At 48.5% G+C, this 26683-nt stretch overlaps 1 protein-coding gene across 1 annotated transcript in view; it reads left to right on the top strand.

Annotated features, from left to right (window-relative positions):
- CUNH4orf50 (chromosome unknown C4orf50 homolog) overlaps positions 1 to 26683 on the top strand; it is a 65688-nt gene that overhangs the window by 24585 nt on the left and 14420 nt on the right. The window contains exons 5-11 of the mRNA XM_033213709.1: positions 2447 to 2497; positions 3231 to 3309; positions 4729 to 4856; positions 6858 to 9332; positions 17652 to 17816; positions 22082 to 22138; positions 24179 to 24361. Of these exons, the coding sequence (XP_033069600.1) occupies positions 2447 to 2497; positions 3231 to 3309; positions 4729 to 4856; positions 6858 to 9332; positions 17652 to 17816; positions 22082 to 22138; positions 24179 to 24361 (3138 nt within the window). The remainder of the gene's footprint in view (positions 1 to 2446; positions 2498 to 3230; positions 3310 to 4728; positions 4857 to 6857; positions 9333 to 17651; positions 17817 to 22081; positions 22139 to 24178; positions 24362 to 26683) is intronic.

The following is a 26683-nucleotide window of genomic DNA, read 5'->3' on the forward strand; positions in this document are numbered from 1 at the left end:
CCTCATTTTCTGTTTTTTCTTTTTCTTTTCTTTTTTTTTTTTTTACTTGTAATTGCACATGAAAGCTGAGTCCAGACTAAGTTACAGGCAAATGTTTTCTTGAGGGTTGAAATGTAGGACGGACTGATAGAGCAGGCAGGGAGAGAGAAAGTTCCAGATCAAGTTTAGAAACCTGAGGTCTGCTCCTATTCTCCCGTCGACTTACTGTGTGACCTTGGACAAGTGGCTCACCCTCTCTGAGTACTGCCTTCATCGGTTGGGACATGAAGGGGTAAACTAGACAATGGGCAATGTTTCAGTACAGCGTTGTCTTCTAGGTTGTCTCCACGGGATGTCACCTCCTCGATGCAGGGATCTAGGTATGCTTATCCATGGCCGTGTCCCCAGCTCCAGAACAGGGCCTGCCACATAGTAGGTTCTCAGCGAGCAATTGTTGAATTGCATTGAAGTCAGCCTGGATATGATAATAAAATCCAAAAAGTACACCACCAGTAACCATTTCTACCTTCTGAGCTATGGAGTGGCCTCCACGCTGCCTCCCCAGCCTCCTCCTTTTTCTGTTTATGTAGTCCTTCCTCTTCCTTCGACTTCTCTGTCTTCCTCCTTTCACTTTGAATTTCTGTCTCTTCCTTTCCCTATCCTATTCCCTCTCCTTTTCCTTTGTCATTCACATTCTTTCACTTCCTTTCTTTGATGCCTTCTTTCTCTCTTTCATTTTCTCTTTTCCCTCTCACTCCAATGATGATTTTAAGCAGCTGACAAGGTGCATAATTCTGGTTGAGTGGGAACCAAATGGATAAAGACAGGAAGCAGCTGAATGGGACTGTGAGAACGTGGACAGCTGCAGCAGTCAGCCAGGCCCTCTGGGTGTAGGCAGGTGGCTGTCAGGACAGGATGCCGCTGCCCAGGCCCTCTGGGTTAATTGGTTGGGGTTGAGGCTCCTGCGCAGGTTTTTATTTAAAGCTTCTGGGTGACTCCAGGATGTGGCCAGTGCTGAGGCCCCTGGCCTATGAGAAGAAAATGGACAGGACCCAAACCATCATACAGATCAACAGGAGGCCACCAACCCAGAGTGGGAGATGAAGGTTAAAGAAGGCCTCATTAAGGATTGGCCTTTAAGCAGGTCCCAGAAGGGGAGGAGGTTGACCGGGCAGAGGGTGGGAAGAAAGATCCAGACAGTGTGCAAAGGCTCTGAGGTGTGGGGAGAGGAGTCCCTTCCAGGAGCACAGACATGGGTGGAGGTAGCGGGGTGGAGGTAGGGGCAGTGAGGCCGGAGGAGGTTTCTCTTTCAGTGTAACAGGAAGCGTTGAAGGGTGAGAAGCAGGCAGCAACCAGGTCCAGTTTCCATTTTAGTGCCATCGCACGGGCTTGAGCGGTGTGTGGAAGGAAGGGGCTGGGAGCAAGAAGCAGAGAAAGCTTTGCCTGCAGCAGGCAAGCGATCAAGGCCCCTCCCAAGAAGGATGCGCCAGCCAGGTGGCAGGAACAGCACATGGGAAGGTACAGAGACCAGGGAGAGCACGGATGCCCTGGGGCAGGCAAGCAGGTTGCTGTGAGGGGAAGCTGGTGCAAAGCTGCAGGGGTGGGAACAAGGTGCCCAGGCAGCAATGACAGCCCATAAACGGGCACCGGCACCTGATTTCAGCATTTGACCCTGTAGCCAGAGGGGAGCCAAGGAGAGCCTGGAAGATCAGCAGGTCTCTGGTAGCTGCAAGAAGAACCTGAAGGAGGTGGGAGGACCAGCCGGGAGTCAGATGCTGGGTCTGCTGAGGGAAGGTGAGGACCTCGGGAGCAAGTGAGAAGGGGACAGGGCATTTACCTGTTCATTTCTGTTTCCTCCTGGCCTAGAGTCACACCTGGCACATAGTAGGAGCCTAATAAATGTTTTCTGAATGACTGTACTCGTAAATCTAAAACATCTGCTTTTCCTCAGGTTCGATCTGTCCACCCGATAATGAAACATTTATTAAGCACCTACTGTATACAGGTTAGGGTGAGGGTGCAGACCAAATAAGCCAAGTTCTCTTCCTAAAGGAGTCCACAGTCCAGTGGAGTAGGAAGGGGAGCCAGCCAACAGCACCGGGCTGGAGCACCGTAGTGGAAGCAGCCAGGGCTGTGGGACCCAGAGGAGACCTGTGCCCACCCCTCATGGGTGGCAGGTGACAGCTGTTTTTTGTTTTGTTTTTTTTGCCAGTCTCACGCCTCTCCCCCGTGGCACGGGGAAAGGAGCTGCCTCTGAATTATCCTGATCTGCAGCAGGGCAGCAGCTGGGGAAGCTCCAAGCCGTGGAGAAGTCCAGGGGGTAGGGCGTTGCCAAGGTACCGGGCAGTCGTATTTGGAGCTTATTGACAGTTGAAGGACAGGACGGTCCAAATCCCCTGGGCAGACACCCTCCTCCCTGGGTAGGCCATGGAAAGAACCTCTGCACAGGAAAGGTGCCTTCTTCCAGGATGCCCTGGGCTGTGTTCAGGGTGACTCACTGCCCCCGCCCAGGGAGGAGGCCCTGGACCCCTGCACAGGAAGGGTGGAGCTGGGAGCCTTTGGTGCCCTTTAGGGCAGCAGTCCTCAACCTTTTTGGCACCAGGGACTGGTTTCATGGAAGACACTTTTTCCATGGGCAGGGAGTGCGGGGGGATAGTTTCAGGGTGAAACTGTTCCACCTCAGATTATCAGGCATAAGTTAGATTTTCATAAGGAGCACCCAATCTAGATCCCTCACTTACGCAGTTCACAATAGGGTTCACGCTTCTATGAGAATCTAATGCCGTTGCTGACCTGACAGGAGGCGGAGCTCAGGCAGTAATGCCTGCTTGCCTGCTGCTCACCTCCTGCTGTATAGCCCAGGTCCTAACAGGCCATGGACTGTACCAGTCTGGTCCATGACCCTGATTTAGGGGACCTGGGTGCTTCTTGACTGGACAGACACACTCCTCCAAGGGCTGCACTGCCCTCATTATCTGTGGACAGGAGTCCGAGTGCTAAGAGGGGACAGTTTGGCCTGGTGAACCAAAAGCACAAGGTTGGGGCTGTGCTGCCAGGCTGTGAGCTCGCTGCCCTCTGAGCCTCAGTTTCCTCACCTATGGAAGGGACTCAAGCTCCCTGCTGGGGAGGGGCCCCTGGGGATGGGCTTGGAGTGCACACTTCAGCCAGGACACTGACGGCTCCTGACTTGCTCTGTCTTCCTCCAGGATGCTCTGGGCTGTATTCAGGGTAACTCACTGCCCAGGGCGGAGGCCCTGGACCCCTGCAGAAGCCAAGGCTGGCGGAGCTCCCTGCAGTCTGATGATGCCCCTGGACAAAGGGCCTCAGAAGGTGCGTGGGTACCACGGTGCGTGGAGGACAGGGTCCCGGGCAACACCCACCAAAAGGCTAGCTTGCTTCCTCCTCATCATGTCCCAGTGACGCAGAGGGAAGGGGTGGTCCCCCCTCTCTACAGACAAGAATCGAGGCTCAGAGAGGTAGGGTCCCTCACTCAGGGTCACACAACTGCTGCAGGGGACATCAGAGTATGCAACTGCCACCAGGGGCCTTTGGCTCAGGCTCAGCTGAACACAGGCTCATACCCTTGGCCCTCGGGAGGGTGCCAGCCAAGGGGCCTCACAGGCCAGCAGGTTGGCAGCAGGGACATGCTTTCACAGAAGTCCATATGATGACCAGGAGCCGTCCTGTTCCCCCATTTCCCAGGTGACGCCTCCAGTGTGAGGCAGTGAGAATCGCACTTGGCAGGTCTGGAAGCTGCTGGGGCTTAGAAGCCTCTTGTCCCTGATGTGAACCAATATCTCTCTCTTGTTTTTTTGTTTTGTTTTGGTTTTGGTTTTGAGGTGGAGTCTCTTTCTGTCACCCAGGCTGGAGTGGAGTGCAGTTGTGCGATCTCAGCTCACTGCAACCTCAAGCTTCCGGGTTCAAGTGATTCTCCTGCCTTAGCCTCCCAAGTAGCTGGGATAACAGGCTCCCACCACCACGCCTGGCTAATTTTTGTATTTTTAGTAGAGACAGGGTTTTGCCATGTTGGCCAGACTGGTCACAAACTCCTGGCCTTATGTGATCTGCCTGCGTTGGCCTCCCAGAATGCTGGGATTACAGGCATGAGCCACCGTGCCGGGCTTGAGTAGTATCTTATAATATCTCATAACAGCCTCCACCGTGGCTTCCAGAGCCCCTGCACTCAGGGAGCCTGACAGCCATGGTGGCCAACTGGGCATCTGTGGTTTATTTCCAGCCCTCCAACCTCAAGGGCTGTTTAGGGGTGGCATTATCCCGCTTATGTGTAGCACAGTGGTGCTGCTGACTGATGCAGCCAGCATTCTCCCATTATCTCATTTCTGGGGAGCAGAGCTGCTACGTTGACCAAGGTCAGATGTGTCCTCAAGCCAGCTATGCAGGGCTGGGGTGAGGCTCATGACCCTGTTTGACAGATGAGGATGCTGAGGCTTAGAAAGGTTTGGTGGATTTTGTCCCGTGCAGGAGTCTGTGGGCTGCAGAGGTGGCTTGGAGCCCTGGGGCCTCTGCCCACCTGCTGATGGCTGTTTCACATCTCTGAGCCTCAGCTTCCTCCCCTGACCAAGGTGCTGGTGGTCATCAGGCTGCCCTTGAGAGGCATGATGAGGCTCACAGTCGGGGGTGGCAGGGGGTGCCATCTTACCCAAGCCCCGAGGACCTGGTCCCCAGAGGCAATCATGGCAGAGCCCCTGGGAGCGTCTTTGTAACCCCCAGGGTCTTGTTGCTTTCCAGGCCAGTCCCCGGAGGGGCCCTGCACCTGGAGCTGCATCGGGCCTGGACGGGCCTCTTCTGTTTTGGCTCCAGGCCCGGAGACCACAAGCGAGCTCCCCGGAGACCTGGCGGGATCCAACCGTGAACAGGTGAGGCCAGCGGCTTTCTGTGCACGTGTGCAGTGCCCCTGGGTCCCCTCAGCCCTGTCTCGTGCAGGGTGTGTGGCCACCCGCAGGAGGTGGGAGGGGTAAAGAAGCTCCAGGTCTGGAAGAACATTCTGGAAATAGGTGAGAGAGAGATTTGAGGAGAGGAAACGAAACATCCTGAGACCTGGATGGGGAGTGGGGAGGAAGGGGGTCAGCTGGGTGCCAGGCCTGGCTGCCATGGAACAGGCTTCCTCTCATTGACACCTCCTGACACCCACGAGGCGTTGCTGCCACCTCTGCTCTGGAGAGGAGACAAGACTCCAAGGGCTGCTGTGACTCCCCAAGGCCCCCCGCTTGGAGGTGGACCCCGAGATCCAGGCTCGACAGCCCACACTGCCCCATGCTGGCCCTGAGGGTCAGGAGCCTGTGTCCCGACCCACCTCCCGTGGCTTGCTCTGAGGCTGAGGCAGTCGTAGCCTTTCTCCACTTCCATTTTTTCGTCCCTGAGAAGCAGAGCCATGCTGGGACCTGCGAGCCCTGCCGTGGTTGTGTGGTTCTAAATAGAGAGGCCCTCCGTTATCTTTTCATTCATTCACGTCCTGCTCGCCCTCCATTATCTCTTCATTCATTCACATCCTGCTCATGATACATCTCATTTTTGTTGTTGGACGTCGCATCCCTATACGCCTCACTCCTCACCACCCCCTTCCCTTGAAGCCCAGGGCAGTGTCTTAGAACACGGAGGTGCCCCATTTGACAGGTGAGGTGGCTGAGGCTCCAGCAGGTTAGGGAACTTGCTCAAGGTCACACGCAGGATTGAAGCCAGGTCTCTAGGTCTATACCTCTCTGGGGCAAATGCTCTTTTCTCTGTGGGCAGCTGGGACAGTGGCTTGGTGTCTGGATTGAAGGACATTGCAGACAGAGGCAAAGACAATAGAGGAAGGGGTGCTGCCCACCAGCAGCTCCAGGGAGCAGGGAGGTGGTGACCCCTCCAGGCAGGGGCAGCGCTCCTGGCCTTCAAGCCCCCTCTGCCTGAAGGGCTTTGCTGCTTGTATGTCCACCTCTAAAGGCTCAGACTCTCTCTGTCCTTTGAGATGCTCCCTCTGTCCTGCTCTTCTGGGTCTTAGACCTGCTGAGCCTCTCCCAGATATTCTAGGGGCTCCACTGAGAACTGCCTGCAGCCTGCCAGGTCTGGGAGCAGCCCCCGGGGACTCCCAGTGAGCCTAGCTAAAACCAAAATTCATCCTCAGGCTTCCCCCAGCCCAGCCGGGGCCTCTGCTGTGAGCTGGGCTCCTCCTCTCTGGATAAACACATCAAATAAGTGAAGATAAAAATACATTAAAAATATCAAGGAAACACCTCCTGTGTGCCCAGCACTGTTCTAGGCCCAGGAGTTGAATAAAGATGAAGTCCTGCCCTCAGGGAGTGGACGGCCTGCACAAACCCCATCCATGAGAGCCTTCTGCAGCGCTATTCACAGTCTGCATCTGTGCTGCCCAAGACGGTAGCCACGAGCCACGCGGGGCTAGTGCCACCGCAGAACTGAGTGTTAACCTTGATTTAATTACTCTACATTTTAGGAGCTCCATGTGGCCCATGACTAGTAGATTGGATGGGGCAGGGCTATAGGGGGAGTTAGATAATACAGACAGAAATATATAATATGGTGTGAGGGCATGGAGGGTGCTGTGGGAGAAGATGACACGGGGTGGATGGCCCAAGAGTGAGTCAGGGAGGGCCTTCTCAAGGAAGTCATTTGCACTGAGATGTGAATGGAGCCAGGGAGTGAGCCATGAGGGCATCTGGGGCAAGGACATTCTGGGCAGAGCGAAGAGCACATGCAAAGGCCCTAGGGTGGTACCGGCTGTGTCCTGTGTGGGAAAGAGCTTGTCCCCTGTGCAACTGGTGAGGAGACATGGAGAACCCCAGGAGGTGAGTGGAGGGGGGGGCTGCTGAATGGAGAAAGAGGCTGTTTCACACCTCATCTTCTCTCTCCATTCGTAGCTTACTCTGGCAGAGCCTCGCTTGGATGAACAGATTCTTCTCCTGGTCTGTGGCTGCCCCCCAGGGGAGTCCTTGGACAAGTCACTCCTCCCCATGGACCTGGCCCGGATTTCAGAAAATCTAGCAGCTGACCCAGCCACAGAGGCCTTTCTCCTGGTGCAGACGTCCACACTCCCTCTCTGGGGGCCGGCTGGGGACTCCGCTTCTTGGCGACCACTTCTGCTCCAGGAGGTTCCCTCAGATGGACAACAAACCCAAGAAGAGTTGGCCACCAGGTCCCCACCTCCTCCCAAAGCCACAGGACCCCCCAGCTGGGATTGTCACCAGGCAAGAGACCGCAGTGCCTCCCTCTCCCATGAGGCCCCCCACTTTTCAAATCACCGATTTCCAAAAAAACACCCCAAGGATCTGAAAGACACTTGGGACAATGGAGGAGGAAGCCTGGGGAGGAGAACTGAAGAGGGGGAGGCAAGGGGGACTTTGGGCAGGAAGGGGAAAAACCTTGGTGACAAGCACCAGCCAAGTCAGGAAAGCTGTCAGAACCTGAGCTTGGAGAATGGGGCTGGAGCCACAGAGGGCGTGCAGGACCAGAATGGGGCTTCAGAGACCAAGGCTGCCACCTGCCGCCCTGGGACCTGGCAGGAGTTTTTGATGCCTCTTCTACAGGGGGAGGCCTCAGTATCAAAGGAGGGTTCCGAATCCCTGAGAAGGAGGGAAAGGGTGGAAGGATATGTCTGGGGTCTCCGAGGAGGACTGTCATCAGAGAAGGAGGAAGCGGCGCCCCTAGCTACCTTCTCCAGGTCTCACGAGACCAAAAAGCTGTGGCCAACAGTCAGTCAGCTCCTCGCAGGAAGAGGCAGAGCCATTGGGAGGACAGCTAGGGACAAGGAGGAAAACCAAATGTGGTTTGGAAATGCTCTGCTTCTGCAAGGAGAAAGCCCGGAGGACGAAGGGCTAGAGGAGAAGGATGAAGTGTCGCATCAAGAAGCATCCAGTCCAGGGTGCAGGGGTGCCCCCAAGGAGCCTGACTCCCAGGAACATGAGAGCAAGGAAATGCTTTTCCTCGCGGAAGAGACAGGTCTGCCTCTGTTTCCCAGATTTGCCTTATCAGCTGACGAGGGCGAACCCACTGGTCACAATCCACAGGCTGTGAGCAAAGGACGGGACAGGTGTGCACTCACAATCGATGAGCTTGCACAGGAGGTGGAGGCTTGTTTCCAGCAGCTGTCCACCCTGCAGCCAGGCAGTGGGGGTTGGCGGCGCTCAGCCTCTGCATGTGGGGGAGAGAACTGGAGCTTTGCTCAGAAGTGGCACAGTGGTGGGGAGAGAGCTCACTCTCAGCAGGTTTGGGGAAATCGGGGTATTTGTTCTGATGAAGAAGCAAAGTCTAAAGAGAGTGATGAAGGTGATAAGCCGGGAAAGACCATGGCCCTGGGCACCAGCGAAGTTCCTGGTAACGCAGGGACACTGCCTGATTGGGCTGAAGCCAGCTCAAACGCTCCAGAGGGGCCCGCGGAGCCCTGGGGTACCCTCAAGAGAGTCAGGAGCAGGTTTCGTCAGCTCATTTCTGGGTTGAAGAAACAGCGACGCCAGATTTTACACGACACCACCAAACGTCACGGAGACCAAGAGCGGTGCCATGAAAGAGTGTGCGCCGTTGAAAGAGAGAGAGAGCGAGAGGTGACAAAAATATCCAGGCTCGAGCGGGATAACCACAGGCTGGTAGGGGACATCTCTCAGTTAAAGAAAGAACTGGACCAATATTTACAGGTCATCTCTGACCTTGAAGACTGCAATGGGAAGAGTTACAGCAAAATTCTGGAGCTTGAAGAAGAAAATGAAAAACTGAAAGAGAATCTGGGCCAACTTCAGAAATCCATGTCTGAGAGTATCAGGAAATCCAAAGACACCATGGAGCAAGTCACCCTGGAAAACTGGAAGCTTCAGGCGCTGATCTCGGAGCTTGGTGTTAGTTACAAAGAGCTGATAAAGGATATCGTGCTGGGAGTAGAAGACATGATCCGGGCCTTAAGTGGGGAGAACGAGCACCTTCTACGCAGGGTCCATGTCCTGGAGAGGGAAGTCACTTTGCAGAGGAGCACGGATCAGGGGTGTCTGATGAGGGGAAGGGAGCACCTCCAGGGAAAAGCCAAGACGCACGCTGTAGACAAAGAGGTGCAGGTGACTCCACTCGCAGGGCAGCTGCTTTCAAGGGCCTGTGGGCCACTCTTGGCGGAGGAAGCAAGTCTGGCTGCAGGGCAGACAGGACCTTCCACAGGCGCTGGCAATTCTAGATGCAGTACTGATTCTCCCCCTCCATCCCTGGTCTGGAGAAACGCTGATGTAGCCAACAACCTGCAAGGAAATGTTGGTGGAGCAGGAGTGAAAGAAGCACTTATGGAGAAAGAGGAGAAGAGGCCCAGGTGTTCTGTGGCTCAGGGGCAAGCTCTGAGGTCCCTGAGCAATGGCCCCACGGTAGGTTGGGTCTGCCTGACAGCTTACTCATCACACACAACTCTGTTCCAGGATCCACCCCATTCACTTATGCAGTTCACCAGAGTCCCGTGAGGGAGGTAAAATCATTCTCACCACTTACCAGATGACAGACGGTTGGTACAAAGAAAACAGAGAAATGCAGTCACCGCAGTCGCACAACCAGTGAGGGGTGGAGCAGGGACTCACACCTCGGCGCTGTGGTCCTGGGATCTCTGTTCCCACCTGCCATGGGAGATTCAAGCCTGCCCCTCTGCTTAGGCTCCAGCGGGGCACCCAGAGAGTGTTCATACTTTAAGATCAGACCTTGCATTTTCCAACCCTGGGGTTTTTTAAGCGGCCCAAGTTCTAATTCTGTATATTGGGTCTTGAAAGTTGCAATGAAGGCCGGGCGCGGTGGCTCAAGCCTGTAATCCCAGCACTTTGGGAGGCCGAGACAGGCGGATCACGAGGTCAGGAGATCGAGACCATCCTGGCTAACACAGTGAAACCCCGTCTCTACTGAAAAAAGTACAAAAAACTAGCCGGGCGAGGTGGCGGGCGCCTGTTGTCCCAGCTACTCGGGAGGCTGAGGCAGGAGAATGGCATAAACCCGGGAGGCGGAGCTTGCAGTGAGCTGCGATCCGGCCACTGCACTCCAGCCTGGGCAACAGAGCAAGACTCCGTCTCAAAAAAAAAAAAAAAAAAAAAGAAAGTTGCAATGTAAAGAACTATGGACTGTAGAGCATGATAAAACAAGGTTCCAACCAGGCTCTGTGCCTACAGAGCTGTGACTTTCAGGCCACATGTAGACTTCTCTGAGTCCCTCTCCTCATCTGTGGACAGTTCTTGACTGTTGGGAGTCCTGGGATAAAACATTCATAATATTCCTATGGTGACCTTCACCATGTGTAGAATATTTAGTGTTGAGACCCTGGCATCCATTCATTCCGTTTTCTATCTCTGTTTTTCTCTCCCATCTTGCTCCACCCTCTCTGCCTCCTTTCCCTTCTCTGTGTCTCCTTCGCTATCTCTCCATCTTTCTGTCTCTTGCTCTCCCCCTCCTGCCTCCCTTTCCCTCTTTCTGTCTCTCTTCCTTCTTTCCTTTCTCTCTTTCCTCCCCACCCCCAACAATGTTATTCATCATTTCAAAGAATGTGTTTTCAGTTTTATTGATTTTATTTATTGTTTGTATTTTATTTATTGGTTTCTTCTTAGATCTTTATTATATTCTTTTTTTTTTTTTTTTTTGAGGCAGAGTCTCACTCTGTCACCCAGGCTGGAGTGCAGTGGTGTTATCTCGGCTCACTGTAACCTCCGCCTCCCATAATCAAGCAGTTCTCCTGCCTCAGCCTTTCAAGTAGCTGGGACTACCGGCACACACTGCCATGCCCGGCTAATTTTTTGTATTTTAGTATGACGGGGTTTCACCATGTTGCTCAGGCTAGTCTCGAACTCCTGAGCTCAGGCAATCTGCCCACCTGGACCTCCCGAAGTGCTAGGATTACAGGCGTGAGCCACCATGCCCAGCCCCATTATATTCCTTCTTCCACTTTCTTTTGATTTAATTTGCTGTTCTTTTTCTTGCTTCTTGTGTTGAAAACTTAGGTCATTGATTTTCAGCTGTTCTTCTTTTGCAATCTATGCAATTAGAGCTATAAATGTCTCTCTAAGCATCCCACACATTTTGAGATGAAGTCTGTTCACTTCAAAATAGTTTCTAAGGATTACAGATAAGGAATATGTATTGCCTATATACTATGTGCCAGGAAATTTATGTACTATCATTTATTCCTCAACATTGCCTCAAAATGACATTGTTAGGGCCAGGCGCGGTGACTCATTCCTGTAATTCCAGCACTTTGGGAGGCCAAGGAGGACGGATCATGAGGTTAGGAGTTCGAGACCAGCCTAGCCAATATAGTAAAACCCCATCTCTACTAAAAATACAAAAATTAGCTGGGTGTGGTGGCACGCAGCTGTAGTCCCAGCTGCCTGGGAGGCTGAGGCAGTAGAATTGCTTGAATCCGGGGAGCAGAGGTTGCAGTGAGCCGAGATTATGCCACTGCACTCCAGCCTGGGCAACAGAGCGAGAATCCATCTCAAAAAAAAAAAAAAAGACATTGTTATAGCTAGCCCTATTTTATTGATTTAGAAATTAAAGTCAAAGAGGATGAAATAAAAACAAGCAACAATAACCAAAAAAAAAAAAAAAAAACTAAAATAGCTTCTAATTTCTATTATGATTTCTTCTTGAGCCGTGGGTTATTTAGAAACATGTTGCTTAATTTCTAAGCATCCCTGGAAGTTTTCAGTTATACATTTGTCCTTGATTTCTAGTTTTATTTCATGCCTGTCAAAGTATACAGTATGTTATTTTAGTCTTCCAAAATTTGTTGAGACTTGTTTTATTGACCAGGTTATGGTCTATGGCCAACAGTATATCCTACATGCCCTTGGAAAGAATGAACATTGTTTGACTGTTGCATATCAATTAGGCCAAGCTGGTTAATTGTCCTGGTTAATTGTCCTAATCAAATATCTTCTGTCTTTGCTGATATGTTGTCTATTTGTTTTGTCATTAACCAAGACATGTTTTAAAACCTTCCACTCTGAGTGTGCATTTGTGTATTTCTCTTTTTAGTTATGTTATTTAAAAATCTATATATTATAATGTTCTTTAATTCTTATTTATTTGTTTATTTATTTATTTATTGTTGAGACAGTGTCTCGCTCTGTCACCCAGGCTGGAGTGTAGTAGTGTGATCTCGGCCCACTGCAATCTTTGCCTCCCAGGTTCAAGTGATTCTCCTACCTCAACCTCCCAAGTAGCTGAGACTACAGGCATCCACCATCATGCCCAGCTAATTTTTGTATTGTTTAGAAGAGATATGGTTTCACCATGTTGGCCAGGCTGGTCTCAAACTCCTGACCTCAGGTGATCCACCCGCCTCGGCCTCCCAAAGTGCTGGGATTATAGGTGTGAGCCACTGCACCCAGCTAATTTATTTTATTTATTTACTATTTTTTCTATTTGTCTCATCTGTTCTGTTTTCTTTTATTCTTTCTTTCATCCCTTTGTTTTTGGTATTAATTATATTTTGTTATTTATTTTTCTTCTCCATTAGCTTATGTTTTCGTATTATTCTTTTAGTGGTTACCCTAGGCATTTCAAAAATGTATCTAGTAATTATTTAAATTTACTTTAAATTAGTTTTTTTGCCGTATCCCGATTGATGCAAAAATTTTTCAGTAGTTTAACTTCATTTATTCTTTTTACTTTTTATAATTTTTTTGTTATATATTACTCCTATGTAGAATAAGTATTATAAGTCATTGTTATTTTAAACATCATATCTTTTTCATTTACCCATATCTTTACATGTTCTTGTGTTGTTCATTCTTTCTTACTCTTGTGGCTCTGATTTCCTTTTGCCTTAAGAACTGTGGGTTTTTTGTAGTGAGAATTTTCTGGTGATTAATTTTCTCATATTTCTTTTATGAAAACAATTTTTTAACCTTCATTAACTTTTTTTTCTTCCCATTGGGTTCTGAATTTTAGGTAGCCAGGTATTTCGCTCTCTTGGCTCCTTAACGTCTCATTCCATTGTCTTCTGCCTCTCACAGTTTCTGTCCAGAAATCAGTCGTAATTGTCATTGTTTTTCTCCCTCACTCCCCCCTGAAATAAATGTGTTGTTTTATCTCTGACTGCTTTTATAATTTCCTATTTATCTTTGAGTTTTGGCAGTTTCACTATAATGTGCCTAGATATGGTTTTATTTGTTTTCGTCTTGCTTGTTTTTATTTTTTAAAATTTTTTTTGAGCTTCTTGAACTTGTGTGTTTATGTTTTTTTGTCAGACTTAGAAAATTCTTGATCATTATTTCTTCAAATATTTCATTCTCTTCTGTTTTCTTTTCCTCTCCTTCCAGAAATTCAGACTTTTTGGCTCTATCTCACATCTTTCAAAAATCCTGTATCAGTTTTAAAAATATGTGTTTCTGTTTGGATTTTCTATTGACCTGTCTTTTAATTCACTAATCCTATATTCTACCGTGTCCCAACTTCTGTTAAATCTATTCAATGAGTTCTTAATTTCGTTTATTATATTTTGCAGTTCTAGAATATCCATTTTATTCTTTTAAAAAGAGATTCTGGTTCTCTGTTGAAATAGTCCATCTGTACATCCATTTTCTTTATTTTTCCTATGTTTTAAAAAATATATAGATCATAATTATTTTTAAGACCTTGAGGGTTTTTTTTTTCTGCTAACACCAGTATTTGGATCATCTCTTTGCCTGCTCCTATTGACTATTTTGTTTATTGGTGAACAGTCACATTTTTTTCTGCTTCTTCATGTCCAGGAATTTCAAAAACTTTTATGTTGGACATTGTGTAAAATATGTTATGAAGATTCCTGTTTATTGTCTTTCTCCAAAGAATGTTGAGTGAATTTTTTTCCGGCATGTAGTTGCATGATCAGCAGATCATCTTATTCTTGTGTAGGTCTATTTAAGTTTTGCCCTCAGACCTCGTAGGGCTTGATATTACTCCTAAGGTGTGGCCCTTGCTCTTAGGGCATGGCGTATCAGTGACATCAGCTGAGTTCCACAGCATTCACCAAGTCCTCTCCATTTTGGCTTTGCCAGAACTCTGTCATCTTCTCAGAAGTGTGTGACCTGTGACATCTCTTCACCAATTAACCTCCAAGCTGCTGTTCTTTGCAAGGCTTAGAGTCTTCTACTGTGTTGCATAGCTTATGATTCAGCCAAGGACCCAAAGGACATTTCTAGGACAGTATTTGGGCTTTTATTCTCTGCAGCTCTCTCTTCCCTGTTACTTTGTTCCACAAACCCCAGCAGTCTTAGCATCCCTAAACTCCAAGCTCTATTTCTCCATCTAGAAGGACTACCACTTTCAGCTTGGGCTCTATTTTCAGGACCATTATTTGGAAAATGTTTCAGAGAGAAATCCAGGGAAAATGTGGAGCCTGCCTTGTTGTGCATGCTTTTTCTTAAGGATTGTGGCCCTGCAGCAGTCATCTTCCAATGCCTGCAAAGCATTACTTGTATATATTCTCCCCAGATTCTATAGCTGCCCAACACCAGTGAGTAGGAGTGTGGAAATCTGAGGAGCTGAATACTGAGCTGAGACTTTCAAGGTTAGAAAAGAGCAGCAAGGAAGAGCATTCCAGGTAGAGGGAAAAGTGAGTGGCCAGGCCTTGAGGCAGGACAGAGGCTGACTCATTGGAAAAACAGAAAGTAGCCAGCGTGGCTGGATTCCAATGGGCAAGGAAGGGTGTAGTGTGAGATGAGGTTGGAGAAGCTGTCACAAGTTAGGCTGTAGAAGGCTTGCAGGCCCTTGTTTTGATCTTTTCTAGATGTCGTAGGAAGCCATCAGAGGGTTTTGAGCAGAATGATGTGACCCAATTTATACTAGAAAAAGATCTGCCTGCTCTGAGAACAGTGATTTGGGTGAATTGAAGGAGAACAGGTTGAAAGGAGTTGGTGGCTGGGTAGCCAAGAGGTGACACTGGGGTTGAGAAATTTGGAGTGAAAACTGGAGCTGGAGTCCATGGGACTTGGTGATGGACAGGAAGTCACCAACACCTGATGTGTTACTCTTTGACCTAGAACCCTCTGTGGCTTCCTACTGCACTGGACATGAGATCCCAACAAGTGCTCTGGCCCCTGAGACCCTCAGGAGCTTCCACTGTTGCTGCTTACACCCCCAGCCTCCACACTCCATGCTGCCACCTCTGCTCTCATTTTTCACCTTCATCTACCCCTCCCTGCACCCAGCTTTCTCCTCTAAGTCTCCTGTTGGGGGGCCTCTCCTCCAGAAAGCTTCTCCCCACCCCCAGGCTGGGTTCTGTGCAGAGACAAGTCAGAGCCAACTCATGTGCATCTCCTCCCAAGTCTGCCTTCAATGATACCATTTTGGTAGCTTGTAGTCAGTCATAGTGGGAATATTCACACCACGGAAACTGGCAAATGCTACAAATTGGTACTATCCCCGCAACCCAGAATGTGGTTGCTATACAGTTGCCACCCCCCAACTGGATGATGTCTCTGTTCAGTGCTCCCTTCAGGTCATCACAGCCTCCTGGCTTCCCTTTATCAGACTGTATCGAATGTTGAATTACCTGCCTGTCATTCTTCCCACCAGCCTGAGCTCCTGGAGGGCAGTGTCAGCACCGCCCATCTCAGGCCAGTGTACAGCCAGCACATGTGCTCATGATGTCTGCTAGACAGCAGGAGACTCACTGGGCAGCTCACAGGGCTACTGTGTGGGGTGGTCCCATGGGACAACAGGCTGGCCCTACCTGCACAGCCATTCTCTTTAGAGGATACTTGGGTGCTCTCTGAGGACCCATGGGACAAAGACCCAGCCCAAGTCACTGCCAGAGGAGGGAGGCAGAGGAGGCAACATACTTCCCAGAAAGGCCAAGTTGTTTTGAAGTCTCGGAGCTGAATTTTACGGGACCATTCGGAGCACCCATCTGTTCTTGACAGGGCCCAGCCTGTGCATCTCAGGCCCACGTGGTGTATATTTCTATTAATTAAAAATATCTTCTGCTATTGTATATTTTATTACAAGAGAGATGCCCCAGCAGCCATGGAGCCACCTGGATTCTTCCTTCTCCTCCTCTTCTCCCTCGTCTCTCTTTCCCAAGCAGGGTAGCTTGGGTTCCCCCTCCTACCTACCCCTGCTAGGTCGGGATGAGTTTTGGGGGTCTTACAACTCCCAGGGAATCTGCCTTAAAGGAGAAGGGAACTGACATCAGAAGGGGGAAGGGCGTTTGAGAAGCATATGAGTTTCTGGGCTCCTAAATCTTCACAAATGGAACTTTCAGCAGTGCTATTCCCTTCTAAGGCCACCTTAGCAGCATGAACCAAGAGCTTAAAGATGCTCATGTCGGGTTGGGCGTGGTGGCTCATGCCTGTAATCCCAGCACTTTGAGAGGCCAAGGTGGGTGGATCACCTGAGGTCAGGAGTTCGAGACCAGCCTGACCAACATGGAGAAACCCTGTCTCTACTAAAAGTACAGAATTAGCTGGGTGTGGTGGCACATATCTGTAATCCCAGCTACTCAGGAGGCTGAGGCAGGAGAATTGCTTGAACCTGGGAGGTGGAGGTTGCGGTGAGCCAAGATCACACCATTGCACTCCAGCCTGGACAATAAAGGCAAAACTCCATCTCAAAAAATAAATAAATAAATAAATAAATAAATAAATAGAAAAAGAAAAAAAGATGCTCACGTTGTTGACCCGGAAATATCCCCTGATGATTTCAGGGAAAGCATCAGAGGTATGTCCAAATATTTATGTACAAGGGTCTTTGTCACAGTTCCAATTGTAACAGCAAAATGTTAGAATAATCTGAGTGTTCAGCATGGCCACAGGAGGCTGCGTATATACTAATAACAGAATTTTCAACATTATTTGGTAATATGGAAAAACGCCCATGACATGGTGTTAAGGGAGAAAAGCAGAAAGCAAAAGAAATATATCACATTTTAAATTTTATATAGAAAAATATGTGTTAGTATGTATATTTATGTATGCTTGTGTGTATGTATGTGAGTTATTTTTAAAAAATAAGAATTTAGACTTCAAAACCATTTGGGGGCAGTAGCACCTCTCCCATTTTGCCACACTTCCCACAATGCAAAGCCAGCCTCTTCCCTCTCACTGTCCTGCCTCCCAGAATTTCCCTTTGGCATCTGAATGAAACCCGCTACTCTCACGTTAGATCCAAGAAGAGTAAGAGGCAATTGTATTGATCTAAGAAAAGTGCCTATGGGAGATATAGTATCTTCTGTTTTATATAAATATATTATGCTTTAGCGTAATAAGCATCTCATAATTTGATTGGAACATTCAATTTCACTCATCACCCTGTTTCAGTATAACAGTGACTGGCATCTATTACAGCAGATTCTGGAATGCCACCCCACTGCACATATTTTTGAAGCTAATATTCCAGGCTGTTATTCTGGGACTCTCCAGGCCCTCCCTAATGTCCCCCTCCAGAAACCAAGCAGAACCACCCACTCTTCTACATGCACATGTCGAGGGGCTTAGCAGGAAGTCTGCAGAAAATCTATGGATAATAAAGCTTCTATAGGATAATCGGATTGGGAGTGATTTCTGCTACCCTGTTTTCTAAAACTGTTTTACTGTAAGGGAAATGTAAGTGGGAAAAAAACGAAAAAAGAAAACAAACTAAGGAGTGGGGAAACAGGTACAGTTTGTTGGCTAAGGCAAATTGTCTGGAAGATAACCTAAAAATTTCATTCAAATCCGTGCGTTCCGCAGCTCCAGGACTCAGAGGCCGAGGTTACTGAGGAGGATCCCAGGCTCCGTGCCCAGCAGCTCCATCACCGGGTGCTGACCCTGCAGTGCCAGCTCCGGGACCAAGGCGCTGCCCACCAGGCATCTCGGGACGAGGCCACCCGCCTCCAGGAGGAGCTCCAGACCAAGGTGTGGGAAACACTTTCTTTCCCCTCTTGTCAGCCAGGGCTCCCACACCCCAGGGCGCTTGGGGAGTGGATAAGGATGAGTTGAGCGCTCCCTCACCCTTCCAGCCGGTCGGGAGCAGGTACTGGATTTTTTTTTTTTATTTTTTTATTTTTTTATTATACTTTAAGTTCTAGGGTACTGGATTTTTAAAGTATAGGACAGTACTAGGAAGGAAAACACAGACTCTATGATCCCTTCTCTGTTAAATTTAAAAATGCACAAATGTGGTTTATTTAAAAAGTCAAGCAGGTTTACAGTGTCATATAAATAAAAGTTAAAGCCCTTCCTCTGTCAGAGGGAAGTGGATGTGTCTATGACACGGCGGTGCAGATGCAAAAGTATACAGGTACCAGAATTGCACAGAATTTAACACGCAGACGCACACGCGTAAAACTGGAGAGAGCTGAAAAAGCTCAGTGAATTGCAGCCATTTCAATTCCTGGTTGTGATATGACACTATAGTTTTGCAAAATATTCCCACTGGGGGAAACTGGGCAAAATGTACAAGGGTGCACTCCAGCCTGGGTGACAGAGCAAGACCCTGTCTCAAAAAACATGTATGAGAGAGCTCTATTATTTCTTACCACTGTCTGCAAATCTTAATCATCTAAATTTTTTTAAATAAAAAATATAAAAGCTTTCCTTCTTCTCAACCTCAACCTTTTCTGACTTCCAATATTTTTTCTTTTCTTTTTTTTTTTGAGACGGAGTCGCGCTCTGTCGCCCAGGCTGGAGTGCAGTGGCCAGATCTCAGCTCACTGCAAGCTCTGCCTCCCGGGCTCACGCCATTCTCCTGCCTCAGCCTCCCGAGTAGCTGGGACTACAGGCGCCCGCCACCTCGCCCGGCTAGTTTTTTGTATTTTTTAGTAGAGACGGGGTTTCACCGTGTTAGCCAGGATGGTCTCGATCTCCTGACCTCGTGATCCGCCCATCTCGGCCTCCCAAAGTGCTGGAATTACAGGCTTGAGCCACCGCGCCCGGCCAGCAATATTTTTTCAACCCTATCTACCCACTTTCTGAATGTGTGTAGATGTGTACATGTTTGAAATTATACTGTACAAAACTATTCTACATCTTCATTTTCTCATTTAAGAATCTTGTGGTATTTTCATATCAACACAAAGTGACCTCATTCATTTAAAATCGGGTGTATTATGTCATCATGAGGCCGAATCATAACTTGTGTAATCAAGTTTTTTGTTGGTGGAAATTCAAGTTGTGTCCGTTTCTTTGCATTACAAATGCAGCTTCAATGAACATTTTTATCTCTCGGCATATACATCTGCTGTATATCTAAATGGGAAATTTCCAGCAAAACAAAGATGTATAAATCATTAACTGTGATAGGTAATGGCAAATAATCCTCCAAAATGATAGTATCATTTTGCTATCATTTTGGAAACGGGTCTACTCATTTGCCCATAACTTGTTATCCTGAATGTTAGCAACTTTACAATTTTTGAACAAGTTGATAGATGAAAAATACAGCCTCAGCATTACAGTATAATTTCTGGCTCTTCTCCCATGTGTTTTTTGTAAGATCAAAGCATGTTATACGTAGAGTTTTATGTTCATTTGTCCATGTGGCTGCATAGTCCTCATACGTATGACTGTTTGTGTAGTAATCTATGATTTTTTGTCTATGATTGACTGTGTAGTAATCTATTGGGTGGATGTGGTTTCCTTAACTATTCCCCAATTGCTACATCTAGAGCTATTTCTATGAACTTACAGATAACTGTTTATATAAAACAGTTCAGAGAACTGGGACTACTGGCTCCAAAGGTGGGAATATTGTGGAGTCTTAGCTACATATCACAAATTGCTTTCCAAAGTAGTGGTATCCCCTTCCATGCCACCAGCAATAATTGAGTGTGTCTCGTTCACTGTGTCTTCAAACAACACAAGAGCTAGTATTGCTTTTTTCTCTTATCTGTCACTGGCCTGTGGGGAGGGGGGGTGTGTGGAAACTTCAGTTACACGTGAATTAGACTTTAAGTATATTTTAAATTGTTTTCATTCTTTTTTCTTTCTGCTCAGTTTCAGTATTTCCTTCGAATCTCTCTTCCAGCTAAATAGTACTCTTTGGATGAATCTAATTTGCTCTTAAACTCACTTTAGTTCTTAATTTCAGTTCGTCTATTTTGCAGGTTGAGAATTTCCCTAGGATTCTTTTTAGCAGTTCTCAGTTTTATGATGAAATTTTTGTAATATAATTCCTGAACATCTCAATTGCAGTTGCTTTAAAGAGGAAGAGTGTCTCTGATCACTTTATTTCATGTTCTCACCAGCAGTGTAGGAAGGTTCCAACTTCTCACCCTCACTAACATTTGCTACTAGTTGTCTTTTTTATCATAGATATCCTAGTTAGTGGGAAATTGTCTTTCATTGGTTTTGAGTTGTATTTTCTGATGGCTAATAACGTGGGACATCTTTTCATGTGCCTATGGGTCATTTGTATGTCTTATTTGAAGAAAAGTTTATTCAGATTCTTCCCATTTTTCTAATAGGGTTAATTGACTCTCTTTTTGTTAAGTTGTGAGAGTTCCTTTTATGTTCTAGATAGAAGTCCTTTATTAGATATATGATTTGCAAATATTTCCTCCAATTCTGTAGGTTATCTTTTTAATTGCTTCTCGTTTGCTTTTTGATTGCAAATGCCCAATACTTATCTCACTGTGGCATATTTATGTTATTTCCTAAACTGAAGCAGACAGAAGGCTTAATCCAAGCCTGCAAATACGATTGAGTGCCTTTTGAATGTAAGACAGTCTGCTTAAAGCTGGAATTTTACTCTTTGAATATATTAGGAATGGTGTGCCAAAAACAGATATATGGAAATGTTCACTGAAATCTTGTTTGTAAAACAAAGAAACAGAACTAATATAAATTTCCATAAACAAAGAACTGGTCAAATCATTTTGTTTCAGCTTCGTGATTAAATAATATGCAAGATTTTAAAAGAATGAGGTCAGTTTCTATGTGTTAATATGAAAATAACACCAAAATTTTTGTATCACATACAAACTGATCTCATTCTTTTAAAATCTTGCATATTATTTAATTATGAAGCAAGATGCAAGATCTTTTGCGTAATATAATTTCATATACACACATTCTGACCCATATGAGTATGTTGGTCAGAAGAGGTTGGGGATGAGAAAGAGGCTTGTGGCTTTTTATTTGATTTTTTAAACTGACTACAAAGGGACTGAGAGAGTTAGAAGAACTCACACAACACCTGCTTTGTTGTATCTTATGGCTCAGGAATCCAGACAGGACTCGGCCAGGCTATTCCGCCCTCCAAGGGATCAGTGGGCATGACTCAGTGGTATCCAGCTGGATGCCAGGCTTGGCTGGGGGATCCCTGGCGACCTCACTTACATCCTGCCCCCTCTGCAGGGTGGTGGAAGGCAGCCCCCACCTGTGCCTTCCCTTTTTCTGTCATGTCTCACAGTCTCCCCAGTGGGCACTTGGGATTCTTAAATCCTGGCTCAGAAACAGAAGAGACCCAAAGTGGAAGCTGCCATCCCTCTTCCAGGCTGGACCCACAAAGGCCCCAGGGCCACTTCCACTGCATGCTGTGAGTCAAGGCTTCTCAGACCTGCCCAGATCTGAGGGAAGAGGAGAGGAACCCCCTCCACAGGGAACAGTCTCAAAGAATCTGTGTCCAGCTTTCATCTGCCCCTAATAGTAACATGAGTTTATTGATCACTGACAGATGCCAGGGCTTGTTCTAAGCACTTTACATGAATGGGTTCACTGAATCCTCACTACAGTTCTCACCAGCAGGAGGGCGTGGGGGGCACTCATATGAGCCCCCTTCACAGATGAGAAGACTGAGGCAGAAAGAGTGTCTTGCACAAGATCTCAGTTCCAGCGACTGGCTGAGCTGGGATTACGACCCCTGGTGTCTGGCTCAGGAGCTTATATATTTACCACAAGACCAGAAAACTGCCAGGCTGCTTGGAGACTCAGAAGAGAGCTTGGAGTTGGCCCCGGCTACTGTAGCTGGGCAGAGCTGATTCTTGAGTATTCAGAACATCTGCCCTCCCGTGATCCTGCCAGGCAGGTGGTGGGAAAGGCCCCTGTTCCCAGTACTGAGTCCCCCTGAGGGTAAAGAGGGCAGGCAACTGCCAGCTGCTCTGAGCCCGGCTTGCCTGGGGAAACTCTGGACAGTGGTAAATGACAGTGCAGTGCTGTCAAAAATGTCGCTTTTATTTCAGCTTGAAGAACTTCAGAAAAAGCAACATGAAGCAAAGCTGGCGGTGACTCCCCTGAAGGTAATATGTCCATAAAATCAATATGAAATGCCTCTTTCAAAACAGGGAGTTTAGTATTTTTCCTATTAGACATGTAATCCACCTGTATTGTATAAAAGTTTGGATAGGGCCAGGCGCGATGGCTCACACCTGTAATCCCAGCACTTTGGGAGGCTGAGGCGGGTGGATTGCTTGAGCTCAGAAGTTTGAGACTGGCCTGGGCAACATGGTGAAACCCCATCTCTACAGAAAACACAAAAATTAGCCGGGCATGGTGGCATGCGTCTGTAGTCCCAGATACTTGGGAGGGCAGAGGTAGGAGGATTGCTTGAACCCAGGAGGTCAAGGCTGCAGTGAGCTGAGATCACATCACACTCTCCAGCTTGGGCAACAGAGTGAGATCCTGACTCAAAACAAAACAAAACAAAACAAAACAAAACAAAACTGGAAAGAATGAAGGAGACAGAAGGCAGCAGCCCCTGCTTGTACATGGCATTTCCATGTCTTTTCCTTTGGTATGTTTCCCATGTGTTTGAAAGCCTACGATGTCTGTACGTTTGCCTCCTCCTGTTCCCACTCGACGGGGTGACCTAGGAGGTGGGTTCCAGCCTTTGAGGCTGCACTGTTCATGCTGGAGTGAAGCGCGAGACGCCTTAGTTCGTAAAATCACCACCCCTGCACTGTATGCTCAAGCACCTTCCTTTCTATCTCGCTCTCTCTTTTGTATCATTAATTGTATATAAACACTGTGACGCACTTTTGGTTTTTTTGAGACAGAGTGTCGCTCTCTCACCCAGGGTGCAGTACAATGGTTCGATCTCGGCTCACTGCAACCTCTGCCTCCTGAATTCAAGTGATTCTCCTGTCTCAGCCTCCCAGGTAGCTGGGATTACAGGCATGCGCCCCCATACTGGCTAATTTTTGTATTTTCAGTAGAAATGGGGTTTTGCCATGTTGGCCAGGGTGGTCTTGAACTCCTGACCTCGTGATCCCCCCCCACCTCGATGTCCCAAAGTGCTGGGATTACAGGCGTGAGCCACCATACCTGGCCGATGTAGTTTTTCTCAGAAAGGTTTTCTCCACGTGTCTAGACATTTATGTTTAAGATCAACTCCAGGAAATGTCATTACTCGCCCACAGGGTTTAATATGTTCTTTGCTAGCAGGACACGGAATTTGGTTAAGGTAACACATTTCATCTCGAACATGGGCCTGGATCTGGGGAGAAGCTGGGGGCTCTGCTCTTTCTTTCTGGTCTCAGGGCAGAGTGGAGAGGGAGGTGCCCTGGGATGGGCATCAGCAGAACCGGTTATGCCCTGGACTCCCGCTGACCTGCAGAGTCATCCTCCCTCTGGGGCCTCAGTTTCCTCAGCCATCAAATCAGAAGCATGAGCCACACAGTTCCTAAAGTTATTTCCCACCCCACATTTCCGTATCTGTCTGAGCCTCGAGTTGGCACCTGTAAAATGAAAATCGTCGTAATTCCTGCCGAGCCTCTGCAGACGTGGTAGCTGGGAAAGTGCAGAGCAGACCGTGAAGCTGCAGCAGTGTAAGGCTTCCCTCCTCCTCCCTCTCATTGCCATCATTTGCTGTGGAGCGTTTCTTTGGATGAAGACCACAATCCCTTATAAAGTGCTATCTAAATGTGAGATAAGGATAGAAACATGACACTGGGTAGGTGCCTCCCTGCACCGTCTCCTTTTATCCTGGTGTCTGTGACAACCCCCATTGTACAGACGGGCAAGTCGAGGTGCAGAGGGGAGCTTGCTTACAGAGCTGGTCGGTGGTGGGGCCCAAATCCACGCTCTTGACCCCTGCTGCCCTGAGCCTAGACCATGGGGAGGGCAGTGTGGAGCCCCTGGGTGTGTGTGGCCGTCTGCTCCGAAGGCAGCCTGGCTTCTGGGTGCAGGGAGGCGTTGCAGGGAGAAGCCTGCTCTGCTGAGTGGAGGGAGAGTTGGGGATGGTGAGTAGGGGCCTCAGCTGACCCTCCGGCCCCCAGTCCCCCAGCTCAGCCACACAGCCCTGGTGGTAGCTCTGCATCCATAGCCTCCCTCCCTTTCAGGCCAAGATAGCTTCGCTGGTCCAGAAGTGCGGGGAGAGGAACCGCCTGATCACCCACCTGCTGCAGGAGCTGCACAGACATGGGCTGGGGAACCTCCTGCTCTCTGAGCTGGCACAGAACATGCTCAACGACGTAGCACTGGCTGAGTACGCGGCCACCTTCCTGGCTCCGGGAGTCCCAGAGGTAGAATCCCAGAGACGGCCCTGTCTCTGCTTCCTATGGGGTGTGGGCACGTCCCTTGCATGCCCTGGCCTGGCCCAAACAGCCCCTCCTTTCCTCCCTGTCTCCATCCACAGACACTATCCAAGAAGACACCCCCTGGCTTTTCCTCTGTGCCCATGCCTATGCCCTGGGTGGGCATGGGAAGGTGCATCTGGCAATCCTGACCCTTTACAGTGCTCAGGAAATGGTGCAGTGCACAGATGCAAACAGTGATTGTAATTTAGCATCATACAAGCTTCACGGCATGTGTCACAAGATGGATCTTTTGTGCCGGGACCTGTGCACTGGCCACTTCCTCTGGCAGGTTGCTTCAGTCACCCCATGACCTCCTGTCCATCCTTCAAGGTACAGGTGTGACCTTGCCCAGGCAGCCTGCTCTGAGCCCCGCAGACCAGAGAGTTAGCCACAGCCTCCCCTGAGCTCCATTGCATGTGGCTGTGCATGACGGGGCGTGAGCAGGGAGCTCTCCCGGCTGTTGCAGGGCTTTGTGGGCCCCTCTCCAGTGGGCCCAGAGCTGCTCCATAGCCATCTTTGTCTTCCCAGTGCCTGGCTCTGAGAATCTGCCACAAACCTGGAAGAATGTTTGTTGAATGAATGAAATAATGAACCAAAGGAATGAGAATCTCTTCTTCCAGTGGTCAACAAAAGAGGAAATTGAGGCCAGAGAGGTTAGGAGATGTGCTCTGGGTAACACAGGCAGTGCAAGTGGAGATGAATGCCAGCTCTCCTGACTACAGTCGGCACCCATGGGTGTCCAGCCATGCCTGCCCACACACATACATGCAGCCCCGTTCCTGGGGACAAGCCAGCAACGCCCCTGCCAGACCAGCTCCGCTCCTTATGTGTGCGAGTGAGACGCAGCTCCCACGGTAAACACAGCCGGGACTGCTTTCCATGGTCCCTCCAGGCTCTGCCTATAGGACTTGCTCTCAACCCCTTGGCACCAGGTCTGAGTCTCCCTCTGCAGCTCTGCCCAGCCTGGTCTCTGCAAGGCCAACCTCCTCTGATCCTTCCTTTCCCTCATAGCCTTCAGAGGTCCCTTCTGGTCCAAATCATTGCACAGCAGAGATGGAGGCCTGGAGGCCAAGAGGCATGTTCAGGGCCATTTGTTGACTCGGTCCACAGGCAGAACTTGAATCCAGAGCCCCAGGCTCCCAGTCTCTTGCTCTTCTCTTTGCCCAAGGGGTACAAGACTCCTTCAGAACTAGAATAGGGGTGAGAAAAGAGCAGAATTTTGTCAAAGTGCCTTCATAGTCCTTGAGATCCACTACAGACCTGATATCTGGGGGTTAAGTGAGATAAAATTGAAAGCAGGCTGGGTACGGTGGCTCACGCCTGTAATCCCAGCACTTTGGGAGGCCAAGGCAGGCAGATCACAAGGTCAGGAGATCGGGACCATCCTGGCCAACATGGAGAAACCCTGTCTCTACTAAAAATACAAAAATGAGCCAGGTGTGGTGGCGCATGCCTGTAGTCCCAGCTACTCAGGAGGCTGAGGCAGGAGAATCTCTTGAACCAGGGAAGTGGAGGTTTCAGTGAGCCGAGATCACACCACTGCACTCCATCCAGCCTGGTGACAGAGCAAGACTCCGTCAAAAAAAAAAAAAAAAAAAAAAAAATCGAAAGCAGAGTTCCAGGTTGTGAAAGTATCAAACAGCAAATGCAGCTGGTGTCACCCTGGAAGGCCAGCTGTCTGTCTGCTGAGGGGACATCATAGCAGCGGCCCACCTTCCAAGGGCTGCTTCCCATTCTCCTAGGCCATGGAGCTAGAATTGAAATGTTCACTGGGGTTGGATAGACTGACTTACAATGACCAAACTCACAGAGAATGATGTATACACTGGAACATTAATTTTTAAGTTTCCTATGAGAAACAGAACTATTATGCAGGTTGAAGTATCTGATGGATGGATGAAAAATTGTCAGCATATTCTCTCCCTATAGTAGAATTATCTGGAAAATCAAATTTTTTCATTCATTTCCTCATCTGTCATTTGAGTGCCCAGAATGAGAGCAGGGAGCGTTATAATAATGTCATCGGACAGATTCATTCATCTCCTATAAGGATGTGTTTCTGGGCCCGGACATGCTTCCGTGGACCAGGGTGTCCCTGACCTGAAAAAAAAGGCGACCTTTTCTTTCACCTTTTGAAAGTGAAAAAAAAGTATGATGTGTTTCAGAAACTCAGAGAACTCCAGAGTGGGGGGAGGCTGGGCTGATGGGAAGCCATGGGGAGGAGTGGGGGAAGGCTGGGCTGGATGGGAGGTCACAGGCACCTGTGCC

Source organism: Trachypithecus francoisi, unplaced genomic scaffold, assembly GCF_009764315.1.
Source record: "Trachypithecus francoisi isolate TF-2019V2 unplaced genomic scaffold, Tfra_2.0 Lachesis_group1, whole genome shotgun sequence".
Lineage (NCBI taxonomy): Eukaryota > Metazoa > Chordata > Mammalia > Primates > Cercopithecidae > Trachypithecus > Trachypithecus francoisi.